This window comes from Pristiophorus japonicus, chromosome 3 (assembly GCF_044704955.1).
Source record: "Pristiophorus japonicus isolate sPriJap1 chromosome 3, sPriJap1.hap1, whole genome shotgun sequence".
In the NCBI taxonomy this organism is placed as follows: Eukaryota; Metazoa; Chordata; class Chondrichthyes; family Pristiophoridae; genus Pristiophorus; species Pristiophorus japonicus.
The window spans coordinates 246,053,431-246,070,354 of NC_091979.1; the positions used below are offsets into that span (position 1 = coordinate 246,053,431).

General features: G+C 45.4%; 1 protein-coding gene across 1 annotated transcript in view; it reads right to left on the reverse strand.

Annotated features, from left to right (window-relative positions):
• Positions 1-329: 329 nt before the first annotated feature.
• Positions 330-16,924, reverse strand: part of pdzd7a (PDZ domain containing 7a) — a 108,090-nt gene continuing 91,495 nt past the window's right edge. The window contains exon 16 of the mRNA XM_070876502.1: positions 330-2,198. Within this exon, the coding sequence (XP_070732603.1) occupies positions 2,055-2,198 (144 nt within the window). The 3' untranslated portion in view covers positions 330-2,054. The remainder of the gene's footprint in view (positions 2,199-16,924) is intronic.

The window sequence follows — 16,924 nt, forward strand, 5'->3', positions numbered from 1 at the left end:
GCCCTTATCTATAATCCAGCCATTCTTCTTCAACCAAAGTGAATGGAGCCTTATAACCTGAAGCTCGCAAGTGGCACCACTATGCCACAGTACAGAGAAAACACTTCAAGGTCACCTTCAAAGCCTCCTTGAAAAAATGTAACATCTCCACCGGCTCTTGGGAATCACTGGCCCAAGATTGCTCAAAGTGGAGGAGAAGCAATCGAGAAGGCGCCGAACACTTCGAGTCTCTTCGCCGGGAGCACGCGGAAGTCAAGTACAAACAGCGGAAGGAGCGTACGACAACCCAAGCACCCCACCCACCCGTCCCTCCAACCACCACCTGCCCCACCTGTGACAGATCCCACATAAGACTCATCAGTCACCTTAGAACTCATATTAATGTGGAAGCAAGTCATCCTCGACTCCGGGGGACTGCCTAAGAAGAAGACAATAACTGCCCAAAGAATGGAAACTCCCGCCAGCACTGTCATGTAGACCTCTTGTTCAAAAAACAAAGATATTCCAAATGGTAGTTCAACGGTGCACTTAAACCATGTGGCTAACCATAAATCAGTCAGTTCATGGCCAACCTTTAAACATATGGTGGATTGTGATGGATGTTAGTGTTTAACACTATACGCCAGACCATCCAATTCCTATTCTTGTATCTTGATATGAATAATGACAATGAATGTGCTTTCCATAAAGTGATTTATGGACCATCTGCTGAAGAAGAGTCTGTAAGATTCTGTTTTGGGAGTGTTAATGCATAGAGAATAAGCCCACCCCGAGTCCTTGGATGCAGCGTGGTTTGCTGCAAACAGCGGTGTGACAATATCTCCCAGTGAATGAAGGAGTGATTGAGAAAGGTCCACAGCTGAAAATAAACAGGGATTGTAGACAGGAACAACAGCAGGTGAACCAGCACAGTATTGTGAGAGCACGAAACACAGAGAACTCTTCCGATTCACAGAGCTTCCATAGATCGACAGGGGCGGAAGAGCATCAGAATCTGGGAAGAGGAATACAGGGTAGAAGATCCAACATATTCAAGAATGAGAATGGACACAGAAGAAGCTTTCGAAGAATAGGGCCGAGCAACGGCGCACGGGTGGCGGCCCACCAGTGCTCAGTGAGCTGACGGACATTGAGGAGTAGGCGCTGGCACTAGTGGGGAATCCACAACCGCTCGTTCACCCATGCAGCAGCAGAACCTGATGTTATGCCACTTCAGCCAAGAGCGCAGTCACTGCCAACAGCACCGAGGCGAGGTGATGATCCGGCGGCGGCATCTGCAATGGATCATGCTTCTGCTGGTGTTGAGGGACCCCGTATATCGCCCGTTGAGCTGCAGGATGTCCTCTCCACTGAGGACAGTGAGGAGTTGGACATCGTGGGCTGCCCTGACCTGTGTGAGAACACCACCGCAGGGCTATAGAGCTGGAATGCCGGGCCCTGGAACATCGTGGGTGAAGGTGCGGTGAATGAGGGTACGGGGCCCAGAAGAGCCGAGGGCCCAGGGGCAGCATGGACCTGCCCACACTGTGATATGTGTGCGCACTAGGTCCGTGCAGCAGAGCAGGTCTCCAGTCGTCCTGGTTCAACCCTTGTCACTGGATAAAGACTTAGCTTTGTCGAGCCCGTGTGGTGGCTGATGTGCAACAGTCACCACACGTTAAAAAAATCCACGCACAGGCATCTTCCACCCCCTCAATTGGAGTTCAGGACTGGAACATCGGGTCCTTCATTGAAATATCTGTGAACTCTTCTGGAAGCAAGTCATCCTCGTTCGAAGGACCGCCTATGATGATGAATGACCCATTCACTTATTACAAATAATATAGAAAACTGTCTCCATCCACTGTACAACATGTTTTGTAAATTGCTTTCAAAATCAGTGTAGTTCTTTTAATCAAACTATCCAGGGTGTGAAGCCAAGTGGTTTACAGATTTCACATGAATTGAAACTCCGTAGAAAGACACTCATCATTCATTTAAAAATAAAATGTCTCTATTGTGTGGTCATCATGAATTGTAACAAAGTTCTGTCATGGTCCTGACAGATTTAGTCTTCATCTGCTCTTAGGTAGCTTAACCACGAACACCATTGGGTCCAGGGATTTGTTACTGTAAGATCGACGGATAATATCCACTGCTTGTCGGTGTGTGACATTTTGTAGGCTTTCTCCATCAACTGAAACCAATTCATAACCAGCCTGCAGCAAGGGAAGAAAAGATCACAATTACTGCTTGTAATGTATTTGCTTCATGGGTTCTTTGCTTAAGAATTCATAGCGACACATTGCTATTAAGAACTAATTGGTTTATTGGAAAAGGTTTAATAATCACACGACACATTACCAGTTCATCCACCAGGCTCACAACCGCATGCTTCAGCGTGGATCCCCCAAACCGAACAAGCTGGGGATTCACTAGGTTGATTCTGGAGATGAGGGGGTTGACTTATGAAGATAGGTTGAGTAGGTTGGGCCTATACTCATTGGAGTTCAGAACAATGAGAGATGATCTTATTGAAATTTATAAGATAATGAGGGGGCTCGACAAGGTGGAGGGTTGTAAATCTATGGAATTCTCTACCCCAGAGAGCTGTTGCGGCTAGGTCATTGAATATATTTAAGGCGGGGATCGACAGATTTTTGAGCGATAAGGGAGTAAAGGGTTATGGGGAGCGGGCGGGGAAGTGGAGCTGAGTCCATGATCAGATCAGCCATGATCGTATTGAATGGCGGAGTAGGCTCGAGGGGCCAAATGGCCTACTCCTGCTCCTATTCCTTATGTTCGTATTGAGTCTTGTGAACATCACGTGACTGGCTAAGCCACTCCCAACTCAACAGCTCAGCTAAGAACTAGTAAGTATGTGCGCTGCCATTCGGATGCTGTTGTTAAGAGGGCATTAATGGAGATTTTCCAGTCCTGGTGCTGAAATGGAAGAACCCCAGTTCAGAGAGCATTGCACGCACCGAAGTTCAATAGAGCTGACCCTGCCAAAGTTTCCAGGATCTGCTCTAATTACCTATGCATGGCGAGCTCCGATTGAGCCTGAGGGAAGGAGTTTGCCAAAGAGGAGAGGGTGGGAAATCAATGCTAACAGCTGTCGACCTGATCATGGTTACACTTTTGGGCCTTTTTATCCTTTTTATTCCAATTGTATTTTTAGCTTCAGATCTTCAGACAGCTCTCATAAGTCCCAGTTCCCTTTTGTGTTCAAGAATGTTTTCACTTGCCCCGCTATCCATGTAAAATATTGCAGTGCATTTTTTTAAATGTATTAATTCATGGGATGTGGGCATTGTCGGCAAGGCCAGCATTTATTGCCCATCCCCGATTTCCCTCAAGAAGGTGGTGGTGAGCCGTCATTTCAGAGAGCAGTTAAAAGACTCACATGTAGGCCAGACAGGGTATGGACAGCAGATTTATTTTGCTAATGGACATTAGTGAAGCAGATGGGTTTTTACCACCATCTGGTAGTTTCATGATCGCCATTACTGATACTAGTTTTTTTATTATTCCAGATTTATTTAATTAACTGAATTTAAATTCCCCAGCTGCCATGGTAGGATTTGAACTCACATCTCTGGATCATTAGTCCAGACCTCTGGATTACCAGTCATGTGACATAACCACTGTGCTGCCGTACCCGTGCACCCAGGAGAATGAACTGGCAATCCTATTTACATTACTTCAGTGATTAGTTCTATCCTGGAATCTTCCTCATTTAAATAAGGCAGCAGACTAATATTCCACTGGAACTTGTTTAAGGCAAACCAATTTATAAAATATTAATAGAGCACCTATCTCCACCTACAGTAAGAAAAATAAGTAGTTCATAACTGTTGTAATAGAATGATAGTGTAATCAATTTTCTTATGTAGTGAATAATTTTTCTTTATTTCATTAGTTACAGAAGTTATTTGTCTTAATGAGCTTTCTTCAAAAGTTGTAGACAAATTGTCTTCAAATATTCCAGATCAAACTCACTGACTTGGAAAGGGTTTAGCTCATAAATACCTCTGAAATGGTGACCAGGCTTTGTGAATTTAAATAACTGCTGGTTATTTAAATCTAAAAGCAGCTGCCCATTAAACACATATATGAAGACATTACACAGAATAGTTGTATTTGAATTCAATGGTTTGCTCCCCAACTTCCTCAGACACTTGTATTTTCAGACAAACCTACAGATTATTGCACCAAATGTGCCAAAATGAGCTGAAACATTCTTCATAATTACAGAATAGTTGTATTTGAATTCAATGGTTTGCTCCCCAACTTCCTCAGACACTTGTATTTTCAGACAAACCTACAGATTATTGCACCAAATGTGCCAAAATGAGCTGAAACATTCTTCATAATTAAAATTATTTTTAAAATGCCAATATCAAGCTAAATCTCTGACAAAATTGCTTAATCCTTTTGTCCTTTTGTGTTGCTGGTTTATTCCAGGTTATGCCTGTTTGTTGTTCACAGATATGTGAAGGAGGACGCAGCAGGGCCAATGATTTCACTACAGTTGTAGCTCTCCTGTCTGACACCCTTGGGAACTGACCGGTGCCAGACCAATTAATTTTCCGGGCCACGAAAGGTCACGCTGACCCTAGCGTTGTCAGCAGTACCCTAGACTTACCGGGTACTGCTGACAACGCTGCTGACAACTTCCCAGCCACGTTCTACGCATGTGCTGCCCAAAAGCCTACTGCGCAGCATTTCTCAGGCCTAGCTTCGGCGCCTCAGTCAGCTGCCACGCTTCTCGCTCCCTCTCCGCGCCAACCCAACCAAGAAGGGAACACCGGAGGCAGCGGGGAGAAGAGGAGCAGCCAGCCCCAGGATACAGCGCGCTGACTCAACCTCGGAGGGAACATCGGAGGCAGCGGGGAGAAGAGGAGCAGCCAGCCCCAGGACACAGAGCAGGTCGCGACCCCCCGCCAGGAATGATGCCTGACCAAAGAGTCTTGGACTGGACAGGTACAACCTGTACTTTGTTGCTGACCTATAGCACCAATATGAGACCAACACGATTTTGCAAGACTAATGGCCTGGATTTTGCAGCGCCGGGAGTGAAAACCCGGAACATACGTTCTGTCAAGTTTCTCCTTGACAGATCGTCTGCATGCACCCAAATACACTGGCGCAGAGTTGGGCTATTTGCCCAATTACTGTCCACAAAATCCTTAATCCTGATAAAAGCAGGTGTAAGGGTTAAAATGTTAAATTAAAATTCTAAAAATGATTAAAACATACAAAAACAATGAGTTCATGCAAATTTTGGGGTGGATTAAAATGTTATTTTTTTTCAAAAAATTAACCTTTTGTTTTAAATGCTTAATCAAGGGGACATTTAATAAATTTTGAACATGGAAATATTTATTTTTATTAGAATTATGTTAATTATTTATTTATTTGGGGGATTTCTCATAAGCTTATGGGGATACCGTCGTAAATGGAATCCCCCTTTCTAATTGATTGGCCTGGCCCACCTGCATCCCTGGGATCCGTGGGCCTTTACGCAGGCGTATGCCTGGAGGCCCAGGAGCCAAAGACTCTGAAGCTCAGGAGCCAACAGATACTTTTGGGTTTTTTTTCCGGGTTGGAGGTGTACTCTGGAAGTATGCCTCCGACCGCAAATTTCAGCCCATTGTTTTTCCCCAGAATCCAAAGCGTCATCATCTGCATCCATGTTACCATTTGGCTCCCTGTGAACAATCCTGTTCCCGATAAGGAACTGAAAAGATTTATTTCCTGGTCTCAATATGCACAGGGTAGATGAGTGGATGAACGCTGGGAATTTTCCCAGAAACAAATAATTGTAAAGAAGCATTACTGGAATATCCTTTAGTGTTGATCACATTTTGCTTAGGTGTGGTAATGAACCGAAGAACATAGCTTCAACCTGGGCAGTTATCAAATCTTACATTACACTGAAGATGAGGGACATATTGGGTTGCAGTATAAGTAACACTGCAGCAGGAGAAGAGGGAATCATGTTAAAGGGGAAGATGAACCCTTCCGAAGGCATCAGGTGAGACTGAGGTCTGTAGCAGGCAAGTGTTTGGGAATGAAATAGAGAGATAGAGAGAGGAGGGTGCTACAAGGTTCTCTCCCTCCAACAGGAGATTTCAGATTCTTCTCGTTCCTATCCCAGGGACTTTCACCAGAGGTTTGACAGGAATAGCTTCCCGGATCCAAGCAGCGGGTGAGAAAGGGATGACAACCAGCGAGAACATGGTAGCCACATTGCAGCACCACTGCCATTTCCCTCAGCGCTCCTATTTACTGGTGGGCATTCTGCTGAGTGTCCGCAAGGAATAGCCAATGACCCCTGACCCAGGAAACTGGGTTGGAATCATGATGCGATTGGGGTGGAGGGTGGAATTCCTGCCCCAAACTAGCTTGTGCGGGAAAAGGAAAATCTAGTTCTCGCAATCTTGGCTCATAAAATTAAGAATTACTGGGGATGGTATTAAAGGATATCAGGGCTCAGTACTATCAGAAGAGGAGAAAGAAAGACTTGCATTTATATAGCGTTTTTGTCGACCACTGAACGTCTCAAAGCGCTTTACAGCCAATTAAGTACTTTTGGAGTGGTCACTGTTGTAATGTGGGAAACGCGGCAGCCAACTTGCGCATAGAAACTCCCACAAACAGCAATGTGATAATGATCACTATTTTTAGTGATGTTGATTGAGGGATAAATATTGGCCAGAATACTGGGGATAACTCCCCTGCTCTTCTTCGAAATAATGCCATGGGATATTTTATGTCCACCTGGGAGGGCAGACGTGGCCTTGGTTTAACATCTCATTTGAAAGACGGCACCTCTGACAGTACAGCGCTCCATCGGCACTGCACTGGAGTATCAGCCTGGATTTTTTTTTATTAGCTCAACCTACAACCTTCTGACTCAGAGGCGAATGTGCTGCCCACTGAGCCACAGCTGACAGAGGGAGAAAACTGGTGTAAAAGAAAAGGAAAAATGAACTTTTAGCAGACATACTGAGTAATTACGGGGCCAGAATGAAACCACTTATGTCTCTCCTGGGAAAGGTATCCAATCTTTCAGGCAAAAATGTATTTGGTCTGGAAAAACTCAACTAAAATTACTATAATCTACCCTGCACATTCTTTTACCTTGGGCATTTATTATGATGTACTGTTCCTCACAATGGGCAGTGCTGCTTAATTTAAGAAAGAGCTCCAGGCATTTTGAAGCATAGGAGTAGAGAATAGATATTTATTTTTTTCAAGTGTTGGTATTTGTTAACAGGGTATCCTTGAAGCAGAATGAATTGTGCCAGAGTAAATGAGATTTTCTGCGCAGCAACTTGTAATCCATTAAATATGAAACGAAAAACAAAAAGGACTGCGGGGTAAACCCTCAATTCTTCATAATACTGCTTACAAACCTTCCGGGAACATTATCAAAAAAAAATTCCTATTTCACACATTGTCCTTAAATCAACCAAAAAGACGAACTTGGAACTTGGCCCGAGACCATTAATGCATGGTTTCCTCTTCCATATCACAATTGCTCAGACATCATGGTCCTTCTCAAGGCATAAACAGATCTCATTCCATCAAATTAATTTGTTAGTGACTCACAGTTTTCTTCATTAACAGAAGGGATGTGAAACTGCATCAGTAAGCAAAGTGACAGATGGGCTACACTGTACACAGCTCAAAGAAACTGCTGGATAAGGATGCCAATTTCCATAATTATTTCTGATTTGGAAGTAAAAATCTGTTCCATACAATGCCATCACTTCGCTAGGGAAGACTTGTCAGGGGCTATCTTAAGTAGCAATTACTCAAGGATACAATGTACCAAAATAAAAGCAGGAACGTGCTTAAAATCGTAGGATGCTTTCGCCGGGCATTTTTACATGCAAGTTTTTCATAATAAGGTCAAAGTTTTTAAAAACTGTGCTTATTAGAGTGTACCAATAAACAAAAGAGATTATTGCAATATAACTGAGACAATCACAAGAAAACCACGGTCATACACTGTTTTTCAATTGTCAACTGTCGTTTTTCAGGCAAGAAATGGGGGCGGCTCAGAAAAATCAAGGCAGAGCGAGTCCTGCTCTTTGTCACTGTGTCTCTGCTTCCACCCACCTGATTGGTCCTGCTGTCTCTTCCTGTCCACTTGGGGACTGTAAAGATTATGCACCTACTCTATGAGAGTGAAATGAGATACGATGGGAATAAAAAATAGATTTAAAAAAAATTTTGATTTTTAGAACAGGCCACTGGTCTTAGAACCGTAGTGATTATGGCAACTTTTCTTGACCTTAAGTGTAGTGCTGAGGGAGTGCTGCGCTGCCAGAGATGCCGTCTTTCGGATGAGACGTTAAACCAAAGCCCCGTCCACTCTCTCAGGTGGATGTAAAAGATCCCATGGCACTATTTCGAAGAAGAGCAGGGGAGTTACCCCGGTGTCCTGGCCAATATTTATCCTTCAATCAGCATAACAAAAACAGTTTATCTGGTCATTATTACATTGTGGTGTGTGGGAGTTTGCTGTGCGCAAATTGGCTGCGGCGTTTCCCACATTACAATAGTGACTATACTTCAAAAGTACTTCATTAGCTGTAAAGCACTTTAAGACCACCGGTGGTCGTGAAAGACTCTATATAAACGCACATCTATCTTTCTTTCATAAAATTATTGGTAACTGCACAACACTCTCTTCATCACTCCTTGTCTGGACCGAGGAAAACTTTGCAACAGGCAGCATGATGATTGCCAAAGGGTTATGCCCTAGTTCTTTCACTCACTCATGTTCTGCCTCTATCCTTGTATTCTCTTTATCAAGTAGAGTAACAGATGTGACAATGATACAATCACATCTGTTATCAAACCATGAACTGCTGAGGAAATGGAATCAGACTCCAGCTGGGTAGGAACATCCAGCTGCAGTTCCCTCCAAACACACCTATTGAACCAATTGAAAAAGGAAGCCATAATAGATGTTTAATGAATTTGGCTTTGAAATTACATTGTGTGATACTAAAGTAAATGGATTAAAGCTTCTGTTGAAATAAATAAATTTTGTACAAAAGTGTTAAGAATCCATACACTAATATTGCACAGTCATCTCAGTCATTTTTAAAAAGATTGAAAGGTAGAATGTTAGAAATAGAACTGCAATGCTGACAATGTCAAATTAAGGGACATGTCAGCCATGGCTCAGTGGGTAGCACTCTCGCCTCTGGGTCAGAAGGTTGTAGGTTCAAGTCCCACTCCAGGGACTTGAGCACAAAAATCTAAGGCTGACACTCCAGTGCAGTACTGAGGAAGAGTTGCACTGTTGGAGGTGCCATCTTTCAGATGAGACATTAAACCGAGGCCCTGTCTGCTCTCTCATGTGAACGTAAAAGATCACATGGCATTATTTCGAAGAAGAGCAAGAAGGTTATCCCAAGTATCCTCGACAATATTTGTCCATCAATAAACAGATTATCCAATCATTATCACATTGCTGTTTGTGGGAGCTTGCTGTGCATAAATTGACTGCTGCATTTCCTGCTTTACAACAGTGATTAAACTTCAAAAAGTACTTCATTGGGTTGTAAAGTGCTTTGGGATGTCCGACGGTTGTGAAATGCACTATATAAATGCAAGTCTTTCTTTAAGCATGCAACAAGGAGTTAACTGTGTGCAGTAATTGCATGCAAATTTTAGTCTGGACCAAGATTTTGAACATTCAAGTCATGAATCTGTGGTCAGGTTTAACCACATTTAAATACTACAGCTGTGGCAAGTGTGGTAGGATTATCAGATTTTCATTGAGTAAATAAAAGCCCTTGAACATCAAACAATGCAATGTCATTTTCCTCTTTCAGGCAAACATATACAGTGTAATGATTTTTCAAAGAGAGTTCAAGTTTCCCCGACAGCCATAGGGCCCCTTGGGATACTGCAGAGCAGCTATCTCCCTTTTCCAACAGTTATAATTAGCTAACATCCACTGACATCATTTTAATCTAATCTTTTAATTGCGAGCAGTACCTCACTGAATAGCTCTCAATTTGATCAAGTTACTGCGTGTGGATACGAGTCCTGAGAGTCCCCATTTATATTCTGCAGTTAAGAAAGTATAATTTGTTTTTGCATTCCTTATTTTGCCCTTTTTAATTCTCTACTTGGACAAAATATTCAAAATATATTGAAGATTAGACACCGGGAGTGTCAGTTTTAATTGCATGGTTATTTAGATTTCTTTACTTAACACCAATGCTAGTGGACTTATCCCTGTCCTTCAAGGAACCTTAGTGTGGCCATCTCTAATGTTGACACCGTTTATGTCCCTTCTGGGAGTGATAACGCTACACCTGTAAGCAAATGGGCTCACAGTAATTAAGCAATATATCTTCTACTACATAATAAACTGTTAAAATTACACTGCCTAAAATTACCTTCATGAATAATTGAGAAATATTTAATTATTCTTCTTTTGTTAATAAACTGTAATCTGTCATACTCCCATGCAGAGTTCATTAACTGCACAGACAGAAGCCAAGTGATTCAACCTGCATTCATTACTTGCAGAAGAACATAAGAAATAGGAGCAGGAGTAGGCCATGTGGCCCCTCGGGCCTGCTCCGCCATTTAATGAGATCATGGCTGATCTGATCATGGACTCAGCTCCACTTCCCTGCCCGCTTCCCATTACCCTTTATTCCCTTATCACTCAAAAATCTGTCGATCTCCGCCTTAAATATATTCAATGACCCAGCCTCCACAGCTCACTGGGGCAGATAATTCCTCCTCCTCATCTCAGTTTTAAATGGGCGGCCCCTTATTCTGAGACTATGCCTCCGAGTTCTAGTTTCCCCTGTGAGAGGAAATATCCTCCATGCATCCACCTTGTCGAGCCCCCTCATTATCTCATATGTTTCGATAAGATCACCTCATATCCTTCTGAAGGCCAATGAATACAGGCCTAACCTACTCAACCTATCTTCATAAGTCAACCCCTCATCTCCGGAATCAACCAAGTGAACCTTCTCTGAACTGCCTCCAATGCAAGTATATTCTTCCTTAAATATGGAGATCAAAACTAAATAAGGACAGGTCCAGCTGTGGTTTGTATCTACTGTCTTTCAGATGAGACGTTAAACCGAGTCTCCGTCTGCTCTCTCAGGTGGATGTAAAAGATCCCATGGCACTATTTCGAAGAAGAGCAGGGGAGTTATCCCCAGTGCCCTGGCCAATATTTATCCCTCAATCAACATAACAAAAAACAGATTATCTTGTCATTATCACATTGCTGTCTGTGGGAGCTTGCTTGTACGCAAATTGGCTGCTGCGTTTCCTACATTACAATGGTGACTACACTCCAAAAGTACTTTATTGGCTGTAAAGCACTTTAAGACATCCGGTGGTTGTGAAAGGAGCTATATAAATCCAAGTCTTTCTTTCTTTCGATCTCCAGGACTGATGGTGACAATTTGGCACATAATGCATACCAAGTTGCTTTCCTTCCCTACATTTGTTCAGTCACCAGTATTGCCTTCTTCCACCTTTGCAATATCGTTCATTTCTGCCTCTATCTCTTCCCCACTACGAACAAAACACGAATCCAAGCTTTAGTTACTTCAAGGATGAATTACTCTAATGATCTCCTAGCAAACCACCCCCACAAACTACAACTCTTTCAGAATGATACTGATTGAACCCTCACTCACTCAGTTCCTGCTGGGCTCCAGTAATTCCCTGTGCCCCAAGAAATGGGCTTCAAGGTCCTTGTCTTAACCTTTAAATGCCTCTCTAATCTCACTCTATCCCACCTCGGTGACCTTCTTCACCTCCATGTACACGTTTTCACTCTTTGTTCCTCTCTCCCCATCCTGTTTGCTCTATTGGCAGCCATTCTTTCAGTCGCAATGCTCATGTTCTTTTAAACATCTTCATAAAATCGCTCTGCCTTCCATCCTCACTTCCTACTAAAGGCTTCAACTATCTTTCTGTCCTGGCGCTAACTCTATTCTGCCTGCTTCATTTCCCCCACTTGATTATCATTTTCTCCTTTTCTCTGAATAGTCTGCTAAATATATGCAAGTTGCTGTTGCTTTGAAAACTTCAGTTCACAACATGAAATGTGAAGGTTCTGAGGTAGTGCCCTTTATAAATAATAGATATAATACAATCTTACTTCCTGCGGTTATTCTGTGAATGTGTGGCTGCACTTTGATAATGTGTAACAAAGGTTGTGGTGGAACTGAGATTTTATAAATTTGAGATGAAAATAATGAAACATATAAACTACTTATTCACAGCCCATTTATATCATTCATAATTCAATTCTGTCATATTTGTAACTACAATGTAACACCGCTGTATTACTGTATACACTCAACACAGATGCACACCTTGACCACAGGGGGTGAACTTGTGGGAGACACTCCTTACCTGATCACTCAGGTATATAAAGGGAGGTCCCACGCAGGGTCATCACTTCTGGAGTGCTGTAATAAAGAGTTAAGGTTACTGAGTGGCCTTGTCCCTGGAATGTGCCTCGTGTGGTTTCATGCTGTAGAGTAAGGACCTTACATTGGTGACGAGAAACGGGAATTCACGACCCACGAGAATGGCCACCGGTAGCACAGATGAACGGTACTGTGTTAGGGAAGACTGGGACGATTTTGTTGAGAGGCTTCAGCAGAGCTTTGTCACGAAGACTGGCTGGGGGATGCAATGGCCGACAAGCGTCGGGCTCAGCTTTTGACCAGCTGCGGGCCAAAGACTTATGTGCTCATGAAGGACTTACTGGCACCCAAAAAGCCGTCAGACAAAAACCTTTGAAAAGCTTAGCAAGTTGATTGGGGAGCACCTCAAGCCGATGAGCAGCATACACATGGCTCGACACAGATTCTACACCCACCGACATCGTGAAGGACAGAGCATACCGGACTTTGTAGCAGACCTCAGGCGCTTGGCCAGCCTCTGTAAGTTCACAGATGTCTGCAGGGGGGAGATGCTAAGGGACTTCTTTATCGAGGATATCGGTCATGCGGGAATTTTTCGCAAGTTAATTGAAACCAAGGACTTGACCTTGGAAGCGGCGGCGTTGTTGGCTCAGACTTTCATGGCGGGGGAGGAAGAGACGAAAATGATTTCCGCGCGCAATTCTGCCTCCAATGCGGCGATGGATTAGGGAGTCAACATCCTCAATGCTACTCAGAGCCCCGCGGGCAGGCAGGGGCAATCCGACATTCATCAGGCAGTAATAGACCCCAGAGTAGGACCTCAAAAGAGACAATGGCATGCTGAACGGATGTTCACGCCATCACAGTGGACTATGCGGCCCGGGATGGGGCCATTGACACCGACTAATAGGGTACTTAAGAGCAGTCAGAGGGACAGTCAGCACAGAATTCCTGGCCACAGCCCTTTTGTCCCCAACAATGGAAATTTTAACTCGTGCTGGAGGTGTGGGGGAAAACACTCAGCCAGATCTTGCAGATTCCAACAGTTTATCTGCAGAAACTGCAACCTCAGTGGTCATTTAGCTCGTATGTGCAGAAAGCCTGCAACCAGACTGATATATGAGGCAGATGGACTAGAAGAGGGTTCTGTGAGGCAGGATGACTTTTGGGACAAATCGATGGACTCCGAGGTTCAGCGGGTCCATGCGGTGAATATTCACAGTCCATACACCAAAACGCCACCAATGATGATGAGGGTTTTATTGAACGGTATCCCAGTACGCATGGAGCTGGACACGGGAGCCAGCCAGTCACTCATGGGCGTTCAACAATTTGAGAAGCTATGGCCACTCAAAGCCAGTAGACCCAAATTAGAACGTATCGAGACACAATTAAGGACTTACACCAAAGAAATCATTCCGGTGCTAGGCAGTATAATGTTGGCTATCACGCACGATGGCTTAGTGAACCGGCTGCTGCTCTGGATTGTCCCGGGCAATGGTCCCGCATTGTTGGGGAGGAGCTGGTTAGCCGAGATGAACTGGAAATGGGGGGATGTTCATGCAATGTCCTCGGTGGAGAGAAGTTCGTGCTCACAAGTCCTACAACAATTCGAGTCACTTTTCCAACCGGGCGTCGGGACTTTCAAAGGCACTAAAGTAGTGATACACATCACCCCGGACGCCAGGACGGTGCACCACAAAGCCAGAGCGGTGCCGTATGTAATGTGGGAGAAAATCGAGAGTGAATTGGACCGGCTATTGCGAGAGGGCATCATCTCGCATGTTGAATTCAGCGACTGGGCGAGCCCCATCGTCCCCATTCTTAAAGCGGATGGCTCTGTCAGGATCTGTGGCGACTACAAGGCCACCATCAATCGGGTGTTCTTACAAGACCAATACCCGCTCCCAAGAGCGAGGACCTCTTCGCCACGCTGGCAGGCGGCAAGCTGTTCACCAAGTTGGACCTCACTTCAGCCTATATGACCCAGGAACTGGCCGACGAATCTAAACTGCTGACCACCATCACCAGGCACAAGGGACTGTTTGCGTATAACAGGTGCCCATTTGGTATTCGATCAGCGGCCGCGATTTTTCAACGCAACATGGAAAGCCTGCTTAAATCCATCCCTGGAACGATCGTATTCCAGGACGACATCCTCATCACGGGTCGAGACACCGAGGAACATCTCCACAACCTGGAGGAGGTGCTGCGCCGACTGGACTGGGTAGGCCTGCGACTCAAGAAGTCTAAATGCATGTTCTTAGCCTCCGAGGTTGAGTTTCTGGGCAGGAGGGTTGCTGCAGATGGGTTTCGGCCCACCGAATCCAAAACAGAGGCGATTCGACGAGCATCCAGGCCCTGCAACACATCGGGGCTGCGTTCATTCCTGGGACTGTTGAACTATTTCGGGAACTTTCTGCCGAACTTGAGCACGTTGTTGGAGCCGCTACACATGCTCCTGCGTAAGGGTTGCGATTGGTTTTGGGGGGACGGGCTTTTGATCGGGCGCGAAACCTACTGTATTCAAACAAGCTGTTGACCCTGTACGACCCTTGCAAAAATTTAGTTATGACATGTGATGCATCGTCCTATGGGGTTGGGTGCGTGTTGCAGCAGGGTAATGCTGAGGGTCAGCTACAACCTGTGGCTTATGCCTCCAGGTCACTCTCTGAAGCAGAACAGGGCTATGGGATGGTTGAGAAGGAAGCGCTTGCATATGTCTATGGTGTAAAGAAAATGCATCAGTACCTCTTTGGTAGGAAGTTTGAATTAGAGACGGACCATAAGCCACTCACATCCTGTTGTCAGACAGCAAGGCTGTCAATGCCAACGCATCAGCTCGGATACAGCGATGGGCTTTCACACTAGCGGTCTATGACTACGCCATCCGGCACCGGCCCGGCACTGAAAACTGCGTTGACGTGCTCAGCAGGCTCCCACTGGCCACCACCGAGGGGGCAGCTGAGCAAAGCGCTGAGATGGTCATGGCTGTCGATGCCTTCGACAGCGCAGGCTCGCCTATCACAGCCCGCCAGATCAAAATCTGGACAAACAGGGATCCCCTCCTATCCCTGATTAAGAAATGTGTCCTGATTGGGGATTGGGCGCCCACACACGGAGCATGCCCTGAGGAGGTCAGACCATTTCACAGACGGATGGATGAGCTCTCCATCCAAGCTGACTGCCTACTATGGGGCAGCCGGGTAGTCATGCCCCAGAAGGGCAGGGAGGCATTTATCAGGGAACTCCACAGCGAGCACCCAGGCATTGTGATGATGAAGGCCATTGACCGGTCACACGTTTGGTGGCCCGGAATTGACTCAGACCTGGAACACTGTGTTCGCAGGTGCACGACATGTGCCCAGCTGGGCAATGCCCGTGGCCCTGGCCCACCAAGCCATGGTCACGCATTCACGTTGACTACGCGGGCCCATTCATGGGGAAGATGTTCCTTATCGTTGTAGATGCGTACTCAAAATGGATCGAGTGCATCATCCTGAATTCATGCACGTCATCCACCACCGTGGAAAGCCTACGTGCGATCTTCGCAACCCATGGCTTGCCGGACATCCTGGTTAGTGATAATGGCCCGTGTTTCACGAGCTATGAATTCCAGGAATTTATGTCGGGCAATGGCATCAACCACGTCAGGACTGCGCCGTTCAAGCCGGCCTCCAATGGCCAGGCGGAACGTGCAGTCCAAATCGTTAAGCAAAGGATGCTCAGGATTCAAGGGCCCTCCCTACAATGCCGCCTATCGCGCCTCCTGCTGGCCTATAGGTCCCGCCTGCACTCGCTCACGGGGATCCCGCCCGCAGAGCTACTCATGAAACGGACACTCAAAACTCGTTGTCCCTCATCCATCCAGTCCTGACCGACATAGTTAAGGGAAAGCGTAAGGCACAAAACGAGTACCATGACCGTAATTCGAGGGGGAGATGTATAGAAATAAATGATTCTGTATTTGTCCTCAATCACGCCATGGGGCCCAAAGGGCTCGAGGGTACTGCAATTGACAAAGAAGGGAATAGGGTCATTGTGGTAAAACTCAACAATGGCCAGATGTGCCGTAAGCATCTGGACCAAGTAAAAAAAAGATTCAGCAATGGAGGAACCCGAAGAAGACCATGGGATGGAGCTCACACTACCGCCAGTGAACGTGCAACAAAAGCAATCAAAGGAATGCACAGTTCCTGAGGTCAGCTCGGAATCACCACAGGTGACAGATACTCACGTCAGTGTCCAAAAACCAGAGCCCCAACTGCGGCGCTCCACGAGGAAGCGCAGACCACCTGAAAGACTAAACCTCTGATCCTAATCCGACTTTGGGGGGGGAAGGTGATGTCATGTTTGTAACTACAATGTAACACTACTGTATTACTGTACACACTCAACACAGATGCACACCTTGACCACAGGGGGTGAACTTGTGGGAGACACTCCTTACCTGATCACTCAGGTATGTAAAGGGAGGTCCCACGCAGGGTCATCAC